At 39.2% G+C, this 18,518-nt stretch overlaps 1 protein-coding gene across 3 annotated transcripts; it reads right to left on the bottom strand.

Moving 5' to 3' along the window:
* Positions 1-462: 462 nt before the first annotated feature.
* On the bottom strand, positions 463-16,636 carry LOC130557093 (rho GTPase-activating protein 40). Of its 3 annotated transcripts, none has more exons than XM_057338563.1 (15): positions 16,495-16,636; positions 8,832-9,028; positions 8,465-8,685; positions 8,121-8,187; positions 7,124-7,275; positions 5,575-5,740; positions 5,401-5,492; positions 5,159-5,236; positions 4,889-5,048; positions 4,712-4,794; positions 4,340-4,549; positions 3,516-3,659; positions 2,859-3,004; positions 2,713-2,765; positions 463-1,921 (listed from the first exon to the last, which is right to left on the bottom strand). In XM_057338563.1, the coding sequence occupies exons 2-15, from the start codon at positions 9,007-9,009 to the stop codon at positions 1,818-1,820; spliced, it is 1,854 nt and encodes a 617-aa protein (XP_057194546.1). In that variant the 5' UTR covers positions 9,010-9,028; positions 16,495-16,636; the 3' UTR covers positions 463-1,817. The 3 variants fall into 3 exon arrangements, with proteins under 3 accessions (XP_057194546.1, XP_057194544.1, XP_057194545.1); XM_057338561.1 differs by lacking the exon at positions 16,495-16,636 and adding an exon at positions 13,010-13,329; XM_057338562.1 differs by lacking the exon at positions 16,495-16,636 and adding an exon at positions 10,484-10,890.
* Positions 16,637-18,518: the final 1,882 nt, after the last annotated feature.

Below are 18,518 nucleotides of genomic sequence, written 5' to 3'. Positions count from 1 at the left end.
TAAATATTTTAAATATATAGATTCTGTTGATATGGTCTCATGCCAATTTTAATTAGGCTATATAAACATAAGAGAAAGGTTTAAAGTAAAACAAATTTATAAAGAACATACAAAAAATGTCCTTAGTTAAAACATTCTGAAACACCGTAATTCAGATGCAACTCTTATTGTGTCTTTACTAGATGAGCAGAAGTTGATTGTGAGCTGGATGGAGAGAGAGTGAGAAAAGCTCTTCTGCTCCACCAGCATCATCCATCAATACACAGCTACAGCAGAATGGTCCCGTTGAGAGGAATCACCGTGTGAACATGTTGCTTTGTCCCTGTCTGGGTGACACTGATAGTATTGATGTGGTGCTGTTGTCATTTTACAGCACATTTGACAGAGATAATGCACACAGCCCGGCTGTCCATCTGCCCCCCACACAAACACACACACCAAAGATCTCAATCCCCTACAAACTCATATCAAATCAAAGTCACATTTATTACATCACATCCACAAATGCCTTCACGAAAGCCACAAAGATCACATACAAGCCTAATAGCTCACACCAAAAGAGCTTTCATTTATAAACCAAACACATTCTGCTGAAGAAATAGATAAAGGATCAAACACTGAACGTTTCAAGAAGAGTAACACTTTGAGTTCATGTGGCTGAAAAGCACAAATACAGTCATGTTTGTACAAAAGGTTGGCAGGAAATATTCCAGCGTAAAATGACTGCACATGAATGTGTTTATAACACATACAGTATGTGAGCGGGTATAAAGGGGTCCATGTTCTCGCCCCGGGCGGACCCCGGGCTCTGCGGGCCGCAGAGGTGACCTACATCTGATTATTCCTGCAGACAGAAGATTTTTCCAGCGTCTTTGTCCCTGACCAACCAGCTGTGACATGCAGACATGGCAGAACGACACAGCCCGTGTATTGTGTAGAAATGTCAAACACGTCGCGGACAGGACACATGCTGCTCGAGTGCCGTTTCTGTTGGGGTTTGTCCGAAGTCATGAAGTGCTTGCTCGGGTCGGTAATGTCAACACTCAGATTATGTGACTTGCTGAGATGTGATGTTTCATTATGACAAAATGTAAACCAGTAGGTTTACAAATCAGACAATAAATGTGCGTTGTGTTGTCTAAAAGTGTGTGTATCAGTGAGTTGGTCGAGCAGGAAGAATCATGACAGCGTGTGACTGATGTTATACATCATTACACTAACATTCACACGTTCATTTGTGAGAAACACAATACTGTCTATCAATGTGTGTGTGTTGAGATTAGTGTATCAAAAAGAACACAAAAACACACATCAAAATTGTACAATAACAGTCATTTAAATGCCATATGTCTGTTTAGCTTTACATGACAAAAGACGTCTCGTAGCCAGAAAACTCTACAGTCACATTCTATCCATTGAAATATTTAATACTGTCAGGCACCAAATCTGTACAAAAAAACACCTCAGCAATACATTCATCGCACAACAAACACAACTGTGCGCTAGCGGATAATAAATAAACAACATTAATAGTGCCATACAATCCGAGGTCGGCATCAAAACACAGAAAAAAAGTCCTATTAAAATGCAGAAGTCCAGCTTCATTACATCATTAATGGTGTAGAGCTTATGACATCACTTCCTGTGCGTCCGATTCATACTTCTCAAAATCTCACAGCTTGGTCAAAAGTTCGATCTCACAATCAAGGCCTGTTTGACTCTTCACCTGTCAAAATGTCTTTTTCACATTGTAGCCCAGAAGAAAGGAAGGATTTAGAGGAAGGAGTTTGTGTCTCATCTTCATCTCCTCTGTGTCTCTACTGCCCTCTGCTGGCAGATCTCACTTTAATAATCCATTCTCCACTGGGGTTGTTATTGTACAGGTCAAATAAATGCGTCTCTGGATCCACACAGAGTTCACCTGGACCATAAAAAAACATTTAGACATTTAGAATATAAAAATGATCAAATGTAATTTTGGTTCTGGATGCTGATTGGTCAATACTATATTCCAGTTGTTTCCAGCTCTTGAAAAAAATTATAGACCAATTTACTATTTATAAGGAATTTAAGTAAAATAATATTTTTTGCTTCATCTATGAAATAGACATTTCTTCCAAAATTCTTGATTAAAAAAAGAAAAGAAAAACTGGACAAACTGGTTAAAATACCAAAAAAGACAGATGCCCTCAAATGCTGCAAAGAAAACGATTTCATATTTATTTTTAACACGTTTTACGTGTGTATAAGAATATATAAAAAAATTTATTTGGTGGATTACCCCTAGTTTTTAACCTAAATCTTTCACATTGCTGTCAGGTACGTGACTTCTGAATTTTCAGCTTTTGTTGGAAATCAATAAAGGTAAATTTGGAGTGGTCTTTTATATTTTTCCCAGAGCTGTAAACTGAATAATATCAGCTACGCCATTTTTAAGAAACATTTTTTGTGCATCAGGCTACATCGAAAAATGTTTGGGTTATTGAGTCCACTATAAATGCCCCTATCAGAGAAAATAAAGTATATTTCATTTTATTTTAAAAATTACATGTGTTGTTGTGTTAAAAATGTACAAACAACACATACGTAATTTTTAAAATTAAATATACTTTATTGTCTCTGATACACATAATAGCACTTTTTTTTTTACAAATATAATGATATATATTTGAATATTGACCAATTACGGATTCTATATCTCCACCAACTTACCAATATTTCCACCCACTTCATAGATGGCACAATCTGGAGTTGTTGAACCATTTCTATGAGACAAATAGGTAAAAAATAATTTGTTTAGCTAAAGTATGATTAATTGACTATGGTATGAGAATTTTTATTTGTGTGTGTGTTCGTACCTTTTTAACAAACCCTTGCCATTTTCAGAGGTGTTCAGTTCTTTATAAAACTGTGACATCAGGTCTGAGGCGCGAGAATGTATGGTGAGATGAAACTCCATTGAGAAACTCACATCTCCCAGCTGGACCTTTACTGTACGACGAGGCTACACACACGCACACATTAATAACCATTAGCCATACTGTATCTATGAGGACAAATCTCACAAAAATGTCAAAAATATCCAGATCACATTTCACTGAAAATCAAGACAAGATGATGAAGAAGAAATTATATTTGAAGCCAATTTCTATGAAAAAATGACCCAATGCAAAATATGCAAAATAAATATTTTCTGTAAGCACAACATAATGTCTTACTTTGTCTTTTAATATCTTTAATAGATTCACTTATTAGCAAAAAAACATCCTGTCCACATTCTGTACATTGATTGTACGCTTCTGTCTTTTATCGAAATCAGTATGTGGACAGAAACAGCCGAGGACACTAACGTTAACGCAGGAGTTCAGCGCGATCGTGACTTTCTCAGGTGAGGTGAAGCTCTGAGATAAACCCAAGAAAGGGATCGGTTCTATCTCTTAATCCTCTCACGCTCACAATCTGTCAGCACGAGACGAGAGTTTCTAATTCCCTCCGTCTCTTTCTGTCTCACTCACCTCGGCTGAGTTTTTGTCGGGTTTGTCTTTGCTGTCCGTGTGGATCTTCTTGAGCAGGTTCTTGATGCGTTTGTCGTAGAACTGATAGCGTCGACTGCTGTTCTCGTTCAGCTTTCTCACCTGACTCATCAGGAAGTTTGGCACCTACAGAAGACGAGATACTTCAGATCCAAACACTCCCGAACAAACCCACAGGAAACTTTCATTGCTCAGAGGTTGCTCATTTATAGCTCGGGAGACCTGACGGAGTTTAACGATTACGTTTCTAAATTTGTCTGACATGTCTCCTGAAGAGTAACTAAAAGCATGCATATGCTGACTGCTGCTGACATACATGAAGAGAATAGAACACAGTAAGAGTAGGGTACAATAAGTGTACAGACTATAAAGTACAGTAAGAATATAGACTACAGATTACAGTTATACTATACTGTACACTAATACTACAGCGTACGGTGCGAGTATAGAGTATAGCAGGGTAATCGAATATAGACTAAAAAGCAGAGTACAGTAATACTATACAGTACAGTACAGAGTACAGATTACAGCAAGTGAAACTATGGAACACTAAATAGTACAATCTATAGTAAGACTATAGATTATAATAACACTACAGAGTACACCAAGAGTATAGACTATAAAGTAGAGTACAGTACAGTATAGTAGGAGTATACAGTATAGTTTTCCAGACCTCCAGATCTTTAGCTGACATCTTACAGATGTACTTGTGCTATCTGGGTTCGAGAGATCTCATTCGCTAGTGGGAAAGAACCTGTTGAGAGATGTTTGAGGTGGAGGAGAACATGAATAGTTTGAGTTCTTACCGTCCACAGCAGGTCCTGGTATCGTGTGAGCAGTCTCATGATGTCCGCTGCCCGCTCGGCCTGACCTTTCTCCTGACCATCTACTGGCAGTTTACTGGGCACTGCTTTATGAAGGAAGAGGTTTGGAGCCATGATGGTGGAGACGGCCCACAGATTCATCCGGTTTCTGCGTTCATGAGAAACCACCTTACTGAGAAACTCCAGCAGCGCCTGACGACAAACACATCACAACCATTAATCAGATTATTGTTGTGCGTTTATATAAACTGTCTAGTCTTATTCTTTCTCAAAATGTAAAAACTCGCTCCATCTTAATATCAATGCCACAAATTATTTTTCATATGTTATGTGCATGTTCTGTGTATTTTGTACCTTGAGTGTGTTTCTGTTGGGTTCTGGCAGCAGCAGCACAAGCAGATTCAACACATGCAACTTCTGCTTCAGTTCTGCAATATCTGAAAAAAAAGACACAGCAAAAATCAAACAGCTTCAACAAAAAAAGATTCTTTTAAAGATGCTCCATGCAAAAACACACATGCGCCCACACACCCCTGACAGCGCTGAAGGTGTTCAGATGTTCGGGGGTCAGCAGTGGAGCCGGCAGCTCGCGGATGAATTTCTTCAGCAGAGCCGCGGCGTCATTCGGACTGACCTCATCCCAACAGAACGAACCTCCGTAAAACGACTTCTCCAACTTCTGCTGAAGCACCTAGAGCAAACACACCACCAACCCCATGAGCTTTATCCACAACACAAGCTTTACACACATCACATCAGAAAACAAACACAAAGCTGAAGTGATGATGAGGTTCAACTGACTTTGATCCGGGCCTGAGATCCTGGAACCCTCAGAATCCCCTCCGAATCAAGACCGTTCTTCTCCAGAAAAGACAGAAGCTACAACAGATGAAAAAACAACAACACACATCAGACACATGAGCGTAAGTGACCAATAAAGACTGTGATTTTACAAATGAAATATAAGCAAACTAACAAACTGTTTACATTATGCACCACATGCTGCCTATACTGCTATATAAAAATAAAATAAAAGTCCTCACCGTTTGGAGGAACAGAGGGATCTGAGTGTTGGGTTTGATCTTCTGATCGTTCTCCACCAATGCGGCGAGAGGGACACCGAACAAACAGCTCTCTGAGCGAAAGAAGAACTGTGTGAGCACTGTTTACTGCCGGTGACCGGAAACACATCGACGATGCAAACACACGCAACTCACCGGCGATTTTCCTTTTACACGTTTTGTGTCGTTTGACCTCGAGTTCCAGCAGGTCACACAGAGCCGTCATGTCAATCAGAGCCAACTGACGGACCTTCTTCAAGTCCTGCTGGGACAAATCCACGACCCGCGTCACGCCCAAACGACACTGTGGACAGATCACCCTCTAAAAGAGAGAGAGACATTTCACACGCATGAATATATTTTATTCATGTATTGAATATTCGATATTTTAACATCGTTTATGTTTTAAAGTCATTTTTTATATCGTCGCTGTCCTTCCAAAACCTTGGAGGTCCAAATTTGCTGTTTCCCAGGAAATGAAAACATTTTTTTAATGACATAATGATTCAATACTGTGTTGTCAAAGTTGTCAAGCACTTGTTAATACTTTTTATTGGTTAGACATTTCCAAAACCCAGCGATGAACATAAAATAATGATTTATGGCAACAAAAATAAAATCACCAAGTTGAAGATATACGAGGATTCAGAAGGACAGCAGCAATATTTACATTTTTATTACATTTTTGGTCACACAGCTAGCACTTTATTTTGAAATTCCACTTTATTTTTTGATGTTCTTTTATTGTTGTGTCTCTAGTTTTAGATAATGTTATGGCCAGTGTTGGGTAAGTTACTCTGAAAAAGTAATTAATTACTAGTTACTAATTACATATTCAATAGTGTAATTAGATTACTGTACAAATTACACGCACCAAAAAGTATTTAGTTACTTATTACTAATTACTTTCTATATCCTATATCCACCTCCATTAGTTAAAGTTAAAAGTTAAAATTCAAGGATAGACATGAAACGGCTTATTTAATTCATTCAAATAAATAATATTAAACTACATAAAGTTCTCTTATAAACTGACCAAAGTATTACAAATGTGAGAAATATACATTAAAGCACAGATTTTAAAGTTAGACTTTGAATTTTGATGTCAATTCCACTATTGCACACACATATTACACACAGTATTTAGTTTAATTACATCAGAAGTAACTATAATTAAATTACAGAAAAAATAAGAGTAATGCCTTACTTTACCTTTTCAAGGGAAAAGTAATTAAATTACAGTAACTAATTACTTAGTTACACCCAACACTGGTTATGGCAATATTTGAAGTACACACAATCGTGCAAATAAAGTGTAATGTAATTTTATTAAATAAAAAATGTACAGAGAGAGAGAAAGAGAGAGAGACGTGATGTGATGTGAGGGGGGTGTGAGAAAGACTGAGAGAAAGTGCGACAGAGAGCGAGCGGGCGAGAGAGAGAATCCATCTACACATACAGTATTATTTATTTTCTCTTGCTGTTCAAAATGTGATGTTAAAAGTCCTTTTTATATTTGATTATTTTTCTTTCCTTTACCTAGCAACGTATTGCTGTTGTCATTGTGATATTGTATCTTTCTTTTCATTACTTGTTGAAAATGTACACGTAAAACACTTTGGCAATATTGTAACTGCACACATTCATGCCAATAAAGAAGCTTTAAACCGAACATGTAAAGAGACAGAGAGAGTGAGTCAGTTACCGGCAGAATTCCATCATCTCTCTTCCATTGGATGCTGTTGCGTTGTGGTAGTTTGGCTTGTTTCAGTAAGATGGCCGCCTGCTCACAATACGCCACATCGGTGATAAATATCTCGTCCTTCTGTTGGGCTGAACACTCCTGAACACTGACAGCTACAACACACACACACACACACACACACACACACACACACACACACACACACACACACACACACATGCAGTGTTAATGTCTCTACAGACAGCGGGAGGCAGTCGAGGCTCTGATCCGTTTGAATGTCATTTCCATATGAAAAGGCAGGAAATTGCATCTTGTGTTCAAAGGGACACACTGCATTTATTTCTCAGCATCATAATGGAGTTCACTGATAATTAAGATCTCCTACAGATCTTGAGAAGATTTCTCTGAATTTGAGGCTCTTTGATGTTATTAAACACACATGTTCTTATATTATTATTATTTATTATGAAAGGTCAGGATATGCAGCTTATATTACACAGGATTCTGTTTCCAAAATACACAAGCATATCATTACGATCACAGACGTTATTTCTAACGTAATAATCCATATGAATCTATATGAATATTTAAGCACATACGTTCATTATTTTAAGGATTTTCTAAAGTGAGATGCTTTCTGTGTGAAACGCGTTGTGATGCTGAAAAGTGTTGTGGATGTTGTGTTGCTATGGAGATGCTGAGTGGTTGCTAGGCTGATGCTGGTGGCGGTTTTCTGTCCTTAGTCAAAACCCCCAGATTTATTTGATAACTCTAGACTGGGCATTTCTCTATTTTTTTTGCATACAGTAAATAAAAAAAGAGAGTTTGTGTTTGAGACAGAGAGAGTGTTTTTCAGTGTGGGGACCAAATGTCACATCCCCAATGTGAACTGATTATTAAGCATACTAAATGATGCTTGAAAATGTCAAAAAAAGCGTTTAGGGAATAGAATATACAGTTTGTACATGTGTGTGTGTGTGTGTGTGTGTGTGTGTACCTGATCTCTGGGTCTTTGTGACGCTCTCCATGTTTGTGTCGCTGTTGTTTGTTTCAGGCACTGCTGACTGAGTAGAAACACACACGAACACACACGCTGTTATTTAAAGCTTCACATCACTGATATCATCTGTCTTGTGTGTGCTGTAATCTCCGCTTTCCAAAATGACACGAGTGACTTTTTCAGCTCGTAACACAAATACTGTGACATCTATCCACTCGTTCTGTAGTTTATCTGCAAATCTGAACAGTGATCTTAAACTGCCTAGACATGGGAGACAAGCGCGTCGGTTGGCTAAATGATTGAGCAGAACATTCTGTGTGCAGAAACGCAGGTGATATTACCTGAGTCAAAGGTGAATCGAAGATGTCTTTGACGTGTCGAGGTGGCGTCTTGTTTCTCTTGCGCAGTGAGCAGGTGTATGAATCGATGCGTCTCTGAACCGCTGCGGCTTGTGTCCTGGTCAGCGTGGACATCAACACCACTTTATCCACTTCTTCTCCTTCACCTGTTTCCAGCGGAGACAGACCAGCATCCTGCAGCCACAGCTCCTCCTGTTCCCCCTCTGACACACACATACATCCTCACATTTTTGTAATAGCCCAGATGGACATTTTTACTGTTCAGGTTTTGCACTTTCAGAACTCGGGAGATTTAACGGAGTTCTCAATTGAGCTACAACTGAGCAATGAAATGGCTGTTGCGTCTCACCCTCAGACTGTCGCGAGTCTCGTCTGCTGCTTTCCGTCCCCGAGTCGCTGATGTGTTGCTGTACGTTCTCCACCTCACTCCAGAAAGACTCCAGACATATTTTGTCGGGCTGCGCTGTCTGCGCGTCTGCTGAGTCCGGCTGCGGGTCCCGAGGCTCCGCCCAGGACTCAACATTCATCGCGGTGAGGCTGGAGTCCCTGGAACAAACACACGGAAGACATTCCTGAGATGAAGCATGAAGATATGAGGAAGTGCTTCACAGCACCTAGAGAAAAATGAATCAACCCCCCCGGGTCGTGAGTTCAGTATGCATGAATTCTGTGGTATGAGGCCGCATTCGAAACATTTCTGGCTGATTTCGTGAAGACATTCCACTACCCGACGCTATGAAGATGATGTGTTTACGAGCGAAATGGATACATTAGTGTTAGCATTGTGGTTGTTTGTGTCTCCTGGTAACCAAACCGAGCATAAACAATGTTGTTAATGCAGGTGTGATCATCACATGATATCATTTATGATTTACACACCTGCCTTTCACAAACAGGTTTAATTATCATATGATGTCATTGCTGATATTCGTTTTAATCATTTTATTGGTTAATGTTTATCGACAAAGCCGGGTCTAACAACTATAAAGATTATATTACGATACGCGTCCACACCAACAGATTATAATGTTATGTTTCACATTTTAAATGTGAGTCCTTCAAATCTAAAAAGGCTTTTGATTGGCTGTCAATGTTTTGTTTTCTATCAGCTGTAAAAAAATGAAAACATGAAAGTGATCCCAACCGTATTGTTTTTTTTTATTCGTTTTTATATGCTATTTTGTTAATTTTGGAACGACTTTTAAAAACATTGTAGTTATCGTCGGTGTGAACAGGCCTTAACCTCAATGGTTGCTCGCAGAATCACCTGCCATCACATATGCATTCGGGCAAAATCAGAGTTGCGAATTTTGACTTTCTAAGTTGGACGTCTGACTTCAAGTGAGTCGCTTTGGATAAAAGTGTCTGCTGAATGACTAAATGTAAATGTAAAGTAGCAGTTTATTGCACTTAAAAAAAATCAGACTTTGTTGATTTGAATGCAGTATCATTCTATATATCATGGACCATCAGCTCACAACCGAAAGCTAGTCGACTGTTGCAATAAAATTACTTTTTGCTGCTAAATCTGATCGCGTGGGGACTTTTAGACGTGTGTTCTAATGATCAACGATCATTTTAAAGAGCTGTTTTACTTGCATTCAGGTATGTAGGTCTATTAATAATAAAGTCATGATGAAGCAACATTAGATTATGATGAAAGACCTCCTGTTAACACCTGGAGTTTACAGACCAAATGACCCTTTCACGAACCGATGAGTTTCACTGGGAAAAACCATCAGGAAAATCAAGTTTCTATGAAGCCACCTGGAGAAAAACCTCCATGATATCCTGCATGTCCATCTGTTAAACTACAACGCACAAACGTCTAGAAAACATCTAAAAAACATACTGGGAAACATCTTAAATGCTGCTAATTTTACACCTCTTCACACACATCTATACCCTCAAGAATAATGCGTTTCATATTTTAACCCGCACACAGACATTACTTTATAACTGAAAGACTCATCAATCTGGTTTTCAGGCAAAAATCTGTACCTGGTGATGGGATGACCACGGGTCGAGCACGGGTCAAGATGGTGGTGAAAGACACACATTCTCTGTGGACATTGTTTTCTGCGCAGGACGGGTTTAGAACGCACCAAACGCACAGCCTCCTCTCTGGGCGCCATATTCATAAAATACATTCTCACAGCGTGCGGCTGACGCTTCGGATGAATAAAGTGCATCGATTTCACATTCTTCTCTTTGATTATTTACACTGTTCCTCAAACACACATGTGGTCACTTATCGCTCCTGCATGTCCATGGTCTCCAGCTCTAGACGGTTTTATCCTGTGAATCCCCACAAAGGTCAAATATATCTCATAATTACAGAAAATCCAACACTGTCTCAGTTTTCTTCTCATCTGCTGCTCACTGGTGTCTCTTCGATCGCTCTGTGTGTGTGCTGGGGGCATAAAACCAGCACTACCACATTAACATCCAAACCCGCCCATCTGGTGCACACCCACAAACAATAGATGCCATTCATTACTTAACACACAACAAAAACAAATAAACACAATAGACGTGTTAAAAATAAGCTTGCCGCGACTTCTGACCAGACTTTATTATTCGACACAATAATTATAATGAATTTATCATCAGCACAGAGATCTTCTGGTTTCTGGACTTGGGGACTAGATATCGAATTTCGACATGGAAAATTCTCTAAGAAAATGACTGACATGTTTGTTTCTCAGTACAACTCTTGTCTATTTAAGTCTCCTGTGTGTATCCGATATTTCTCGTGAGAAAAAGTGCCAGAAATGTCACAAATGTGTCCTCTAGAGTTTCAGAAGAGATGTCAACAAACTGAGCTCAGATTTGTCTACAATCAATCAAAAAGTCAATGTATGAACTCAAACATTCCTCATCAAATTTACCCAAATCCAAATCTTTCCTCTACAAACTAAGTTTACACATACATACTCTTCATGTATTTTAACAATTGTCTCATTTGTTGCTATTTTTATTTTCCCAAGCAATTGGAAAAACATCACAACTGGGAAATGCACCAAATCTCCTGAGCTATAATGGAACAAACACACATTTTACTCTTGAAAGTCAACAGCATTTAAAAATGCTTTTTGTATTATTATGCATGCAGCCTTAATGAATTCATATTCATGAAAATTGAATATTGATGGAACATTTGTGCTTGATCTTGTACATTATCCGTGCATGTTTCACATGGACCTCCCAATCCATTTTACCTTTTGTAGTACTCTCTGTACTTCAAATGGAAACATAGAGATCTAATCATGATCATAGCTTTCGCTGTCGTCATGTTTACGCAGATATGTCTTCCTCCCAGTAATGAACACAGAGGCGGGCCGTGCAGACACACATCTGTCATCTCATTAAATCTGTCACAGATGAAGAATCTCCTGGCAAACGCGAACAGGAAGTTGTGTGACGCAGAAACACGTTTCATTGTTCTGTTCAATCTTGCTGTAGGCCTACTTTCATTATATAAAGTGTTACAATCGCAAAAACTCCAATGTAAACCATAGGGAAATGAAATCCAGCTCATGTGTTTACAGTCGTATCCTGCGGCTCTTTTCTAGCACATGATGGAATGAAGAAATTCAAGCTTGTTTTTATCCCTCAAGACAGAAGAGCTGTCAAGAGTATTTTTAAACCTGATAGCCCCCCCGACCCCCCCCCCCCACGATCTCCACATGACATTCATTGTTGTTATATATCACAATGCGTTGTGCAATGCGTTTACATAAAAAGAAAAAAGAAACACTTACACCATATATACTGTGTATATATATTTACATATACACTATATAACATCAATATTTTCAGTGTTATCATTTCACATGCAGGTCACTATTATATATACACAAATACAACGGAAATGTAGCTTGTACTTTTTTTATCTACTATAACAAACTAAAATGTCACATTACATTGTTTTTACAGTTAAAGCTGGCCCAAAAAAAAGGTTTATTGCTAAAACGGTCTACATTTCAAAAGGAGACACATGTAAAGGCTGGAAGACTTTTAAAATCTGAACATATTTTTGAAAAGCTAGACATTACACACAGAGAAAAACAGGGCATCACACACTACGCGGTAAAATCTGCAGACTAGCGCAGACTTTCTGTAACAAGTCCAGACTGAAATTCTGGGCAAAATCTGTCGTGTAGTGTATAGATGAATAAAGTATAATTCTCAATCAGATGTCATATTCGGAGAGAATGCATACAGTGTTATCTCAGGCTGAGACCGAGAGTGTGTAATCCGAGTTGTGATTTCAGTCTTAATCCAGATTACATTTTAAAAGCTTCTTGCAGAGTTCAACAACTAAGTGATGTGAACCGCCAACCAGATAACCAAGTTCAACTACCGTACAAGAAAACAATCCCACTTAAACTTTAGTTTCTAAAGCTCTCCAGACCTCACTGAACTGTTAAATACACCAAAACTCTTACTTCAAGCTGTCCGGATGTTACCCAAATCCTTAGCTCTTAAAATGAGATAGCAGTCCAGTGGCCCAAAAGGTCCTACCTGGCCAAGGCACGTCCAGCGGCTTTACCCGAGCCGAGCGGTCGTCCCCACGGCATCCTGCTCTGGTTCCTCTGAGCGCAGAGGACAGGAAGCGGCAGCTGGCCGTTTCGAGCTAGCGGCGTGCCTGTAATCTCGTCGGCATGTAGACACATGAGAGCCAGAACGCTCGGCACAGGAACGTCAGCGCAGCCCAGCATCCTGCCGCAGGAAGATGGGCCGGAGGAGGGCAGCACGGCTGGGCAGCTGCCACCACTGACAAACAACAAAGGAAGCGGCGGGGGGCGAACGCTGCGGGGATACTCCATTATATCCAGATTCGCCGGCACCTGAGATGACCGTCATCTAGTGAACTACAGTATAACTACATCTTAAACTGACTATGAAGCCTCCTGTTTAAAATATATAACTAAGAATTCAAAATCAAATCCTTCTTTGACTACGGTGCTGTTCTGTAGACTCACAACAGCTCAAATACAGTAAATGAAACACTCAGTGTCATAATCCTCATCGCCAGGATTTGCCCGTTTTGTAAATTTGTTCAAAGCCTGGAATAGTTTGAGGATTAATCAACTTGTGACACACATTTATGTCACCTGATCAGACGGACCACGCAGGAGTTTTCTCCTCCGATACACTCTTAAAAATAAAAGTGCTTGAAAGGTTCTTCACAGAAACGCCATAGAAGAATCATTTTTGGTTCCACAAAGAACCATTCGGTCAAAAGTTCTTTAAAGAACCATCTCTTTCTTACTTTTTTATAATCTGAAGAACCTTTTTTTTGCCACAAAGAACCTTTTGTGAAACAGAAAAGTTCTTCAGATGTTAAAGGTTCTTTATGGAACCAAAAGGTTCGTCTATGGCATCGGAGAACCTTTTGAAGCACCTTTTTTTGAAGAGTGTAGACAAAACAATGAAAGGACATCCCAACACTTCTTCTCCGAGACAGCAGAGAGATTAAATGGAGATATTACTACAGAGAAAAAGTGTAAATGTATCTCAGTTTGTAAAGTATTGCATTAGTGGTTCAAAGTTTGTGGGTTCAATACGAAATGACTTTGGATAAGTCTCTCCCAAATGCATAAATGTATATTAATTAGTCATTTCTCACATCTCATCTAGGGTGATCTGATAGGTGTCTCAAACTGTGCTTAGATTTGCAAAGACATCAAAATCAGCAGCTGCTGTCACGACAATAGAAAGGAGTTTTTAAAGTTTTTTGGTTCATTTAGTTCTTGTCTTTAATATATTAGGACTTTATCTGCTCTCTCTGAGACATGTAAAAAGTGTAAGTGAGCAGGATAACAGATTTCACTCCACAGAACTTTATCCCTTCTGGTTTTCTTTGTGTGAAAAGCTCATCAATCCGATTCACCTCACGGCTCACGACAGACAGATCGGATCTGCCAGAAGAGAAAATACGACCGATAGTCACCGCCGGCCCGCACGTAAGAGAGAAAGAGCGTGAAAGCACCTGCTCATGGTTTTTAGACGGTGATGATATGGTTTGGCAGGTTTCATCACAGCTGCTGAAGTTCAGATCTCTCTCTCATGTGGAAGAGACTGTGGACTGATGCCTGGTCTGTTTGCCAGTGATGAAGAAAAGAACAAACAAGCAGCTCACAGATGGCACACAACAGACGAAATGACTTTGATGGAGCTAGTTAATGACTCATAAACAGACCCCGATGGTACCTGCGTTCTGTTTCTGCATTGGAGGAATTTGCCGGAAACATGATCAAATAAGCCCAAAAATACAAAAAAATGTTTTGGGGAAATATTAGCAGAAGTGATTCAGCTCATAATGTGTGATTATTTGTGTCGTACACTCTCTGAATTGTGTGAACCTCATTTTCAGCAGTACAGTGAGTTTTTTTACAGAATTCTTAAAGATTAGAAAACACAGTATTTTTGATATCTAAATGTTGAGCATAATGGACGTCTGTTGTTTCATCTGAAGCTTCATCTGTTTTTGTCTCTATCACCGAGTTCACAGCAGATGATCGCTGGTCTCGTCCTGTAGATCATCACATGCACGATTTACTGACGCACATCACTCGCTCACAACATCAAAACAAACACGCAACAACACCTGTTGCTGTGTTTTAACCGGTGGGATAATACTGGCTAATCCCACGACATCTGGACTCTCACAGTATAAACACAACATTCAATACAGCAACTGATTTCATTAGGAGAATGAGCTCTTAATCTAACAAATGTGGTCAGATCATTTAGTCTTGAAATGACGTTGGACTTTGAAATGAGATATTTGACATTTGGCCGCATACTTTGTTATCCTTGCAGATCTGGGCACAGTTTGAGACTTTTTGAATACAAATTAAATGAAAGGTTTTCATTTGCTGTTCCTCAAGAGAAACCAAACGATAAAGAACATTTTGTTTCCCTGCAAGATACAAAGTACGTTCAATAATTGATACGTTGTGCTTCAATCATTTCTATGTACTTAGAATGTGCACAAACTAAGACACATGAGCAATTTTTAGATGAGCAATGAAACGATCTTCAATTGCCTTGTCATTTCTGTACAGGACAAGACATTCTGTTGAAGTGTTCTTAAAAGAGTAGAAATCAAATCTGATTGTGTAATCATGTTCAGAACTCTGTACTGCCCACATGAGCATTATGTACCACAAATGTGCTACATCCCACGCTATTCAGTGGGGCGGTAGGTCAAATACACAGACAACACACACATGCTCAACACACCCCTAACAGAGTTTTAAGTCTAACATGAAATTGTACTCGGAATCAAATGTCAGCTCATCTCAATGTATCTCTTACAAAAAATGTTTCCATAAGCAAAAGATCTGAGTTATGCCATTCAAATCACTCATGCTAAATTTGAACAGTCTGTCCCTTTATTTATGTCCTTGCAGGAAAAAACAACAGAAAATATGACATAAATTCAAATGGATTTAATGGTTATAATTGAAATTGCATTGGTAATGTATTACGTTCTATTTGTGGGATGTTATCTGGGAACCAAAGAAAACACCATTGCATCCCACTGTAACAATACCCAAAACTCACTAGACAGGGATTTTGAAATGGTTTCAATGGCAAACAGCTGATGGGTCATATTAGCATTTGTAATAGATATAGAAATAACCATTAGAATTTATATTGTGGTCTCTATTCAACAAACACAATTTGTGCAATGAGCCCCGTAGATATATTCTCAATATAATCTCATTTAACAGACCCGCGCAGTAAAGCACACATGCATTCGTGCAGAATGCAGATATTTGCCTTCTATTGTCTGCGGCTGCAGGACAAAGAGAGCGCGCGCTCCCGCGGCACAAACGCGCCCATAGCAACATGTCTCCCGCGCATAACAACCGGCAACGCTGCACAACACAGCCACACAATACCTCAGTAACAATCCCGCAGATAACGATTGAAATATAAGCGAAAACGATCGGCTTTATTTGCCTCGATAAATTTGACGACAGTGTAGATCTCACCTGTGAGAGGAGCCTCGACGCTACGCCTCCGCGATCGACGCGCTTCTTTAATGATGTTGAAGCGGCGGAGACACAAGAGCAGAAGCAGCTCCCGCGCGACACACGGATAGTGCTGCTCCTGAGCCTGCCATTGTGTGACGTCACGGCCACGTGCGGGAACGCGCCTGCTCGATTGCGTTTGTGGTTGATTTTACACCGACCTCAACAAAGCATTTATACAATATTTTAGTTTCCAAATACAAATCGTTTATAGTATTTATAAAATATATATTATTTAATAGGTTATCTATTTGTTCACACGTATCCAAATCTAAGAATAACATTTCCATCATAAAAAACAATATAAACCATCATACACACTGAAATGGATTTAATGGTGAACATTTAAAGGGTCATAATAATAACTATTATACATTTCTGTGCATTGCATTCTGTCATTTATAGTGCTAAATCTGTTATTGTGGCTGGAGGAATTTCATCCTGTTATTGTTTTCTTTCTCACTTCAGTGTCTTCGGTTAAAGGTGTGTGTGTGTGTGTGTGTGTGTGTGTGTCCATTTCCTTCTATTGTTCAGACTCGACCTTGATGAAGGTTTCTGGCCACACCCACTCCCACCAACACCCACTGCTGCTTATACAACATGGTTTCCATGGTAACCCTTCTCACCGGCCGTACACATACTGGACGGTCATCTGTTATTTGGTTAGCCTATTTGTGGTGCAAGAAAATAAATGGTTTCTTCAGCAATGAAGACAGATTGTGTGTCAATATCACAGTGATTATATTTGGAGAAACCCTCCCAACTTCAGGTTATCCCGATATTATTAATGTAAAATCTGTTCTGTGGTACATTACACAAACTTGTATACTTATAAGTACAGTAAATTGATATTATACTGAATTATCTGCATAGCCTGAGATTTGAACCCATGACCTTGGTGATGCTAATGGACTGAATTACAGGAAGTGCCCTTTATTGTTTCCTCCTTGTGTTTCTTGATTGTTTTATTGTTTACATTCTGATGAATAGTAGAAGCTGTGGTTCCTTTGTAAAAACGTACCACATATTGCTGAATACACTTGAACATGCACTGACCTTTTGTGACCTTTTTGTGAATGTTTTTTTCAACTCCCCCCAATTTCCCCTCAATGTTGCGTAAAATGTTCAATGTTCCTTTAAGCAGCAGAGACTTAAGTTTTATTTACACTGAACGCAGTTTGCATGTGTGTTGTAAGCTTGTCATCTAACTCGATTTCTCCAGCACCCACGAGGCCATCCAATGCATCTGTCACCTGCACCTTTGGCTCCGGGCCACGCCAGCTCGGCACGTGAGCACAGAATCCACTGTATGCAACCTTTTCTCTACTGTACATCTCACAACTACCACCAGGAATTAACATTTAAATTTACAAAATTTACAAAATGAGAAAAACTGCACCTGAATCATGGAGAGCAAAGAATATTTGCCACTGCCTATGGATGTGTTTGTGATCGATTTCTTGGTACGAAAGCATTATTACATGTACTGATCCTGGAGAAACAGCACAGAGCAAAAGGTAATGGCCTGATATTATTATGTAAAGTGCAGAACAAAGAGCTCCATAAAACAGGGCAATTTCTAAAGGCTATTTTTAACAAATCTCTCATGCAGTGTAATATGCTACACATGGCTTATCCCTCATTTACCAGCAGCTTATACGATCAGGTTATTCTGTGACAGAAAATAATATTTGACAGAACAAAGACAGTAATCTGCCAAATAAAAAAAATATTATTGTGCAATACATAACACAAAATGTATGGACATGACAATCTCTATAACAGGAAGCAAACATATAACTATCTATATAACAGTTAACTATCAGCCAGAAACTAACCATAAAAGGAAACTGTTTGTCATCTCTTTTTCTTTAGTTGTCACAAGTGCATTGATATAAAGGGAGAAGGAACAGTGAGAAGGCTCATGTTATGTGTCAGGTTTGTGTTCAAGTAAATGCATTTGCTAACGTTTGCCACTGTTAGTA

This window comes from Triplophysa rosa, linkage group LG7 (genome assembly GCF_024868665.1).
Source record: "Triplophysa rosa linkage group LG7, Trosa_1v2, whole genome shotgun sequence".
Lineage (NCBI taxonomy): Eukaryota > Metazoa > Chordata > Actinopteri > Cypriniformes > Nemacheilidae > Triplophysa > Triplophysa rosa.
The sequence above is the reverse complement of the archived record's forward strand: the minus strand, read 5'-3'. Positions and strand labels throughout refer to the sequence as shown.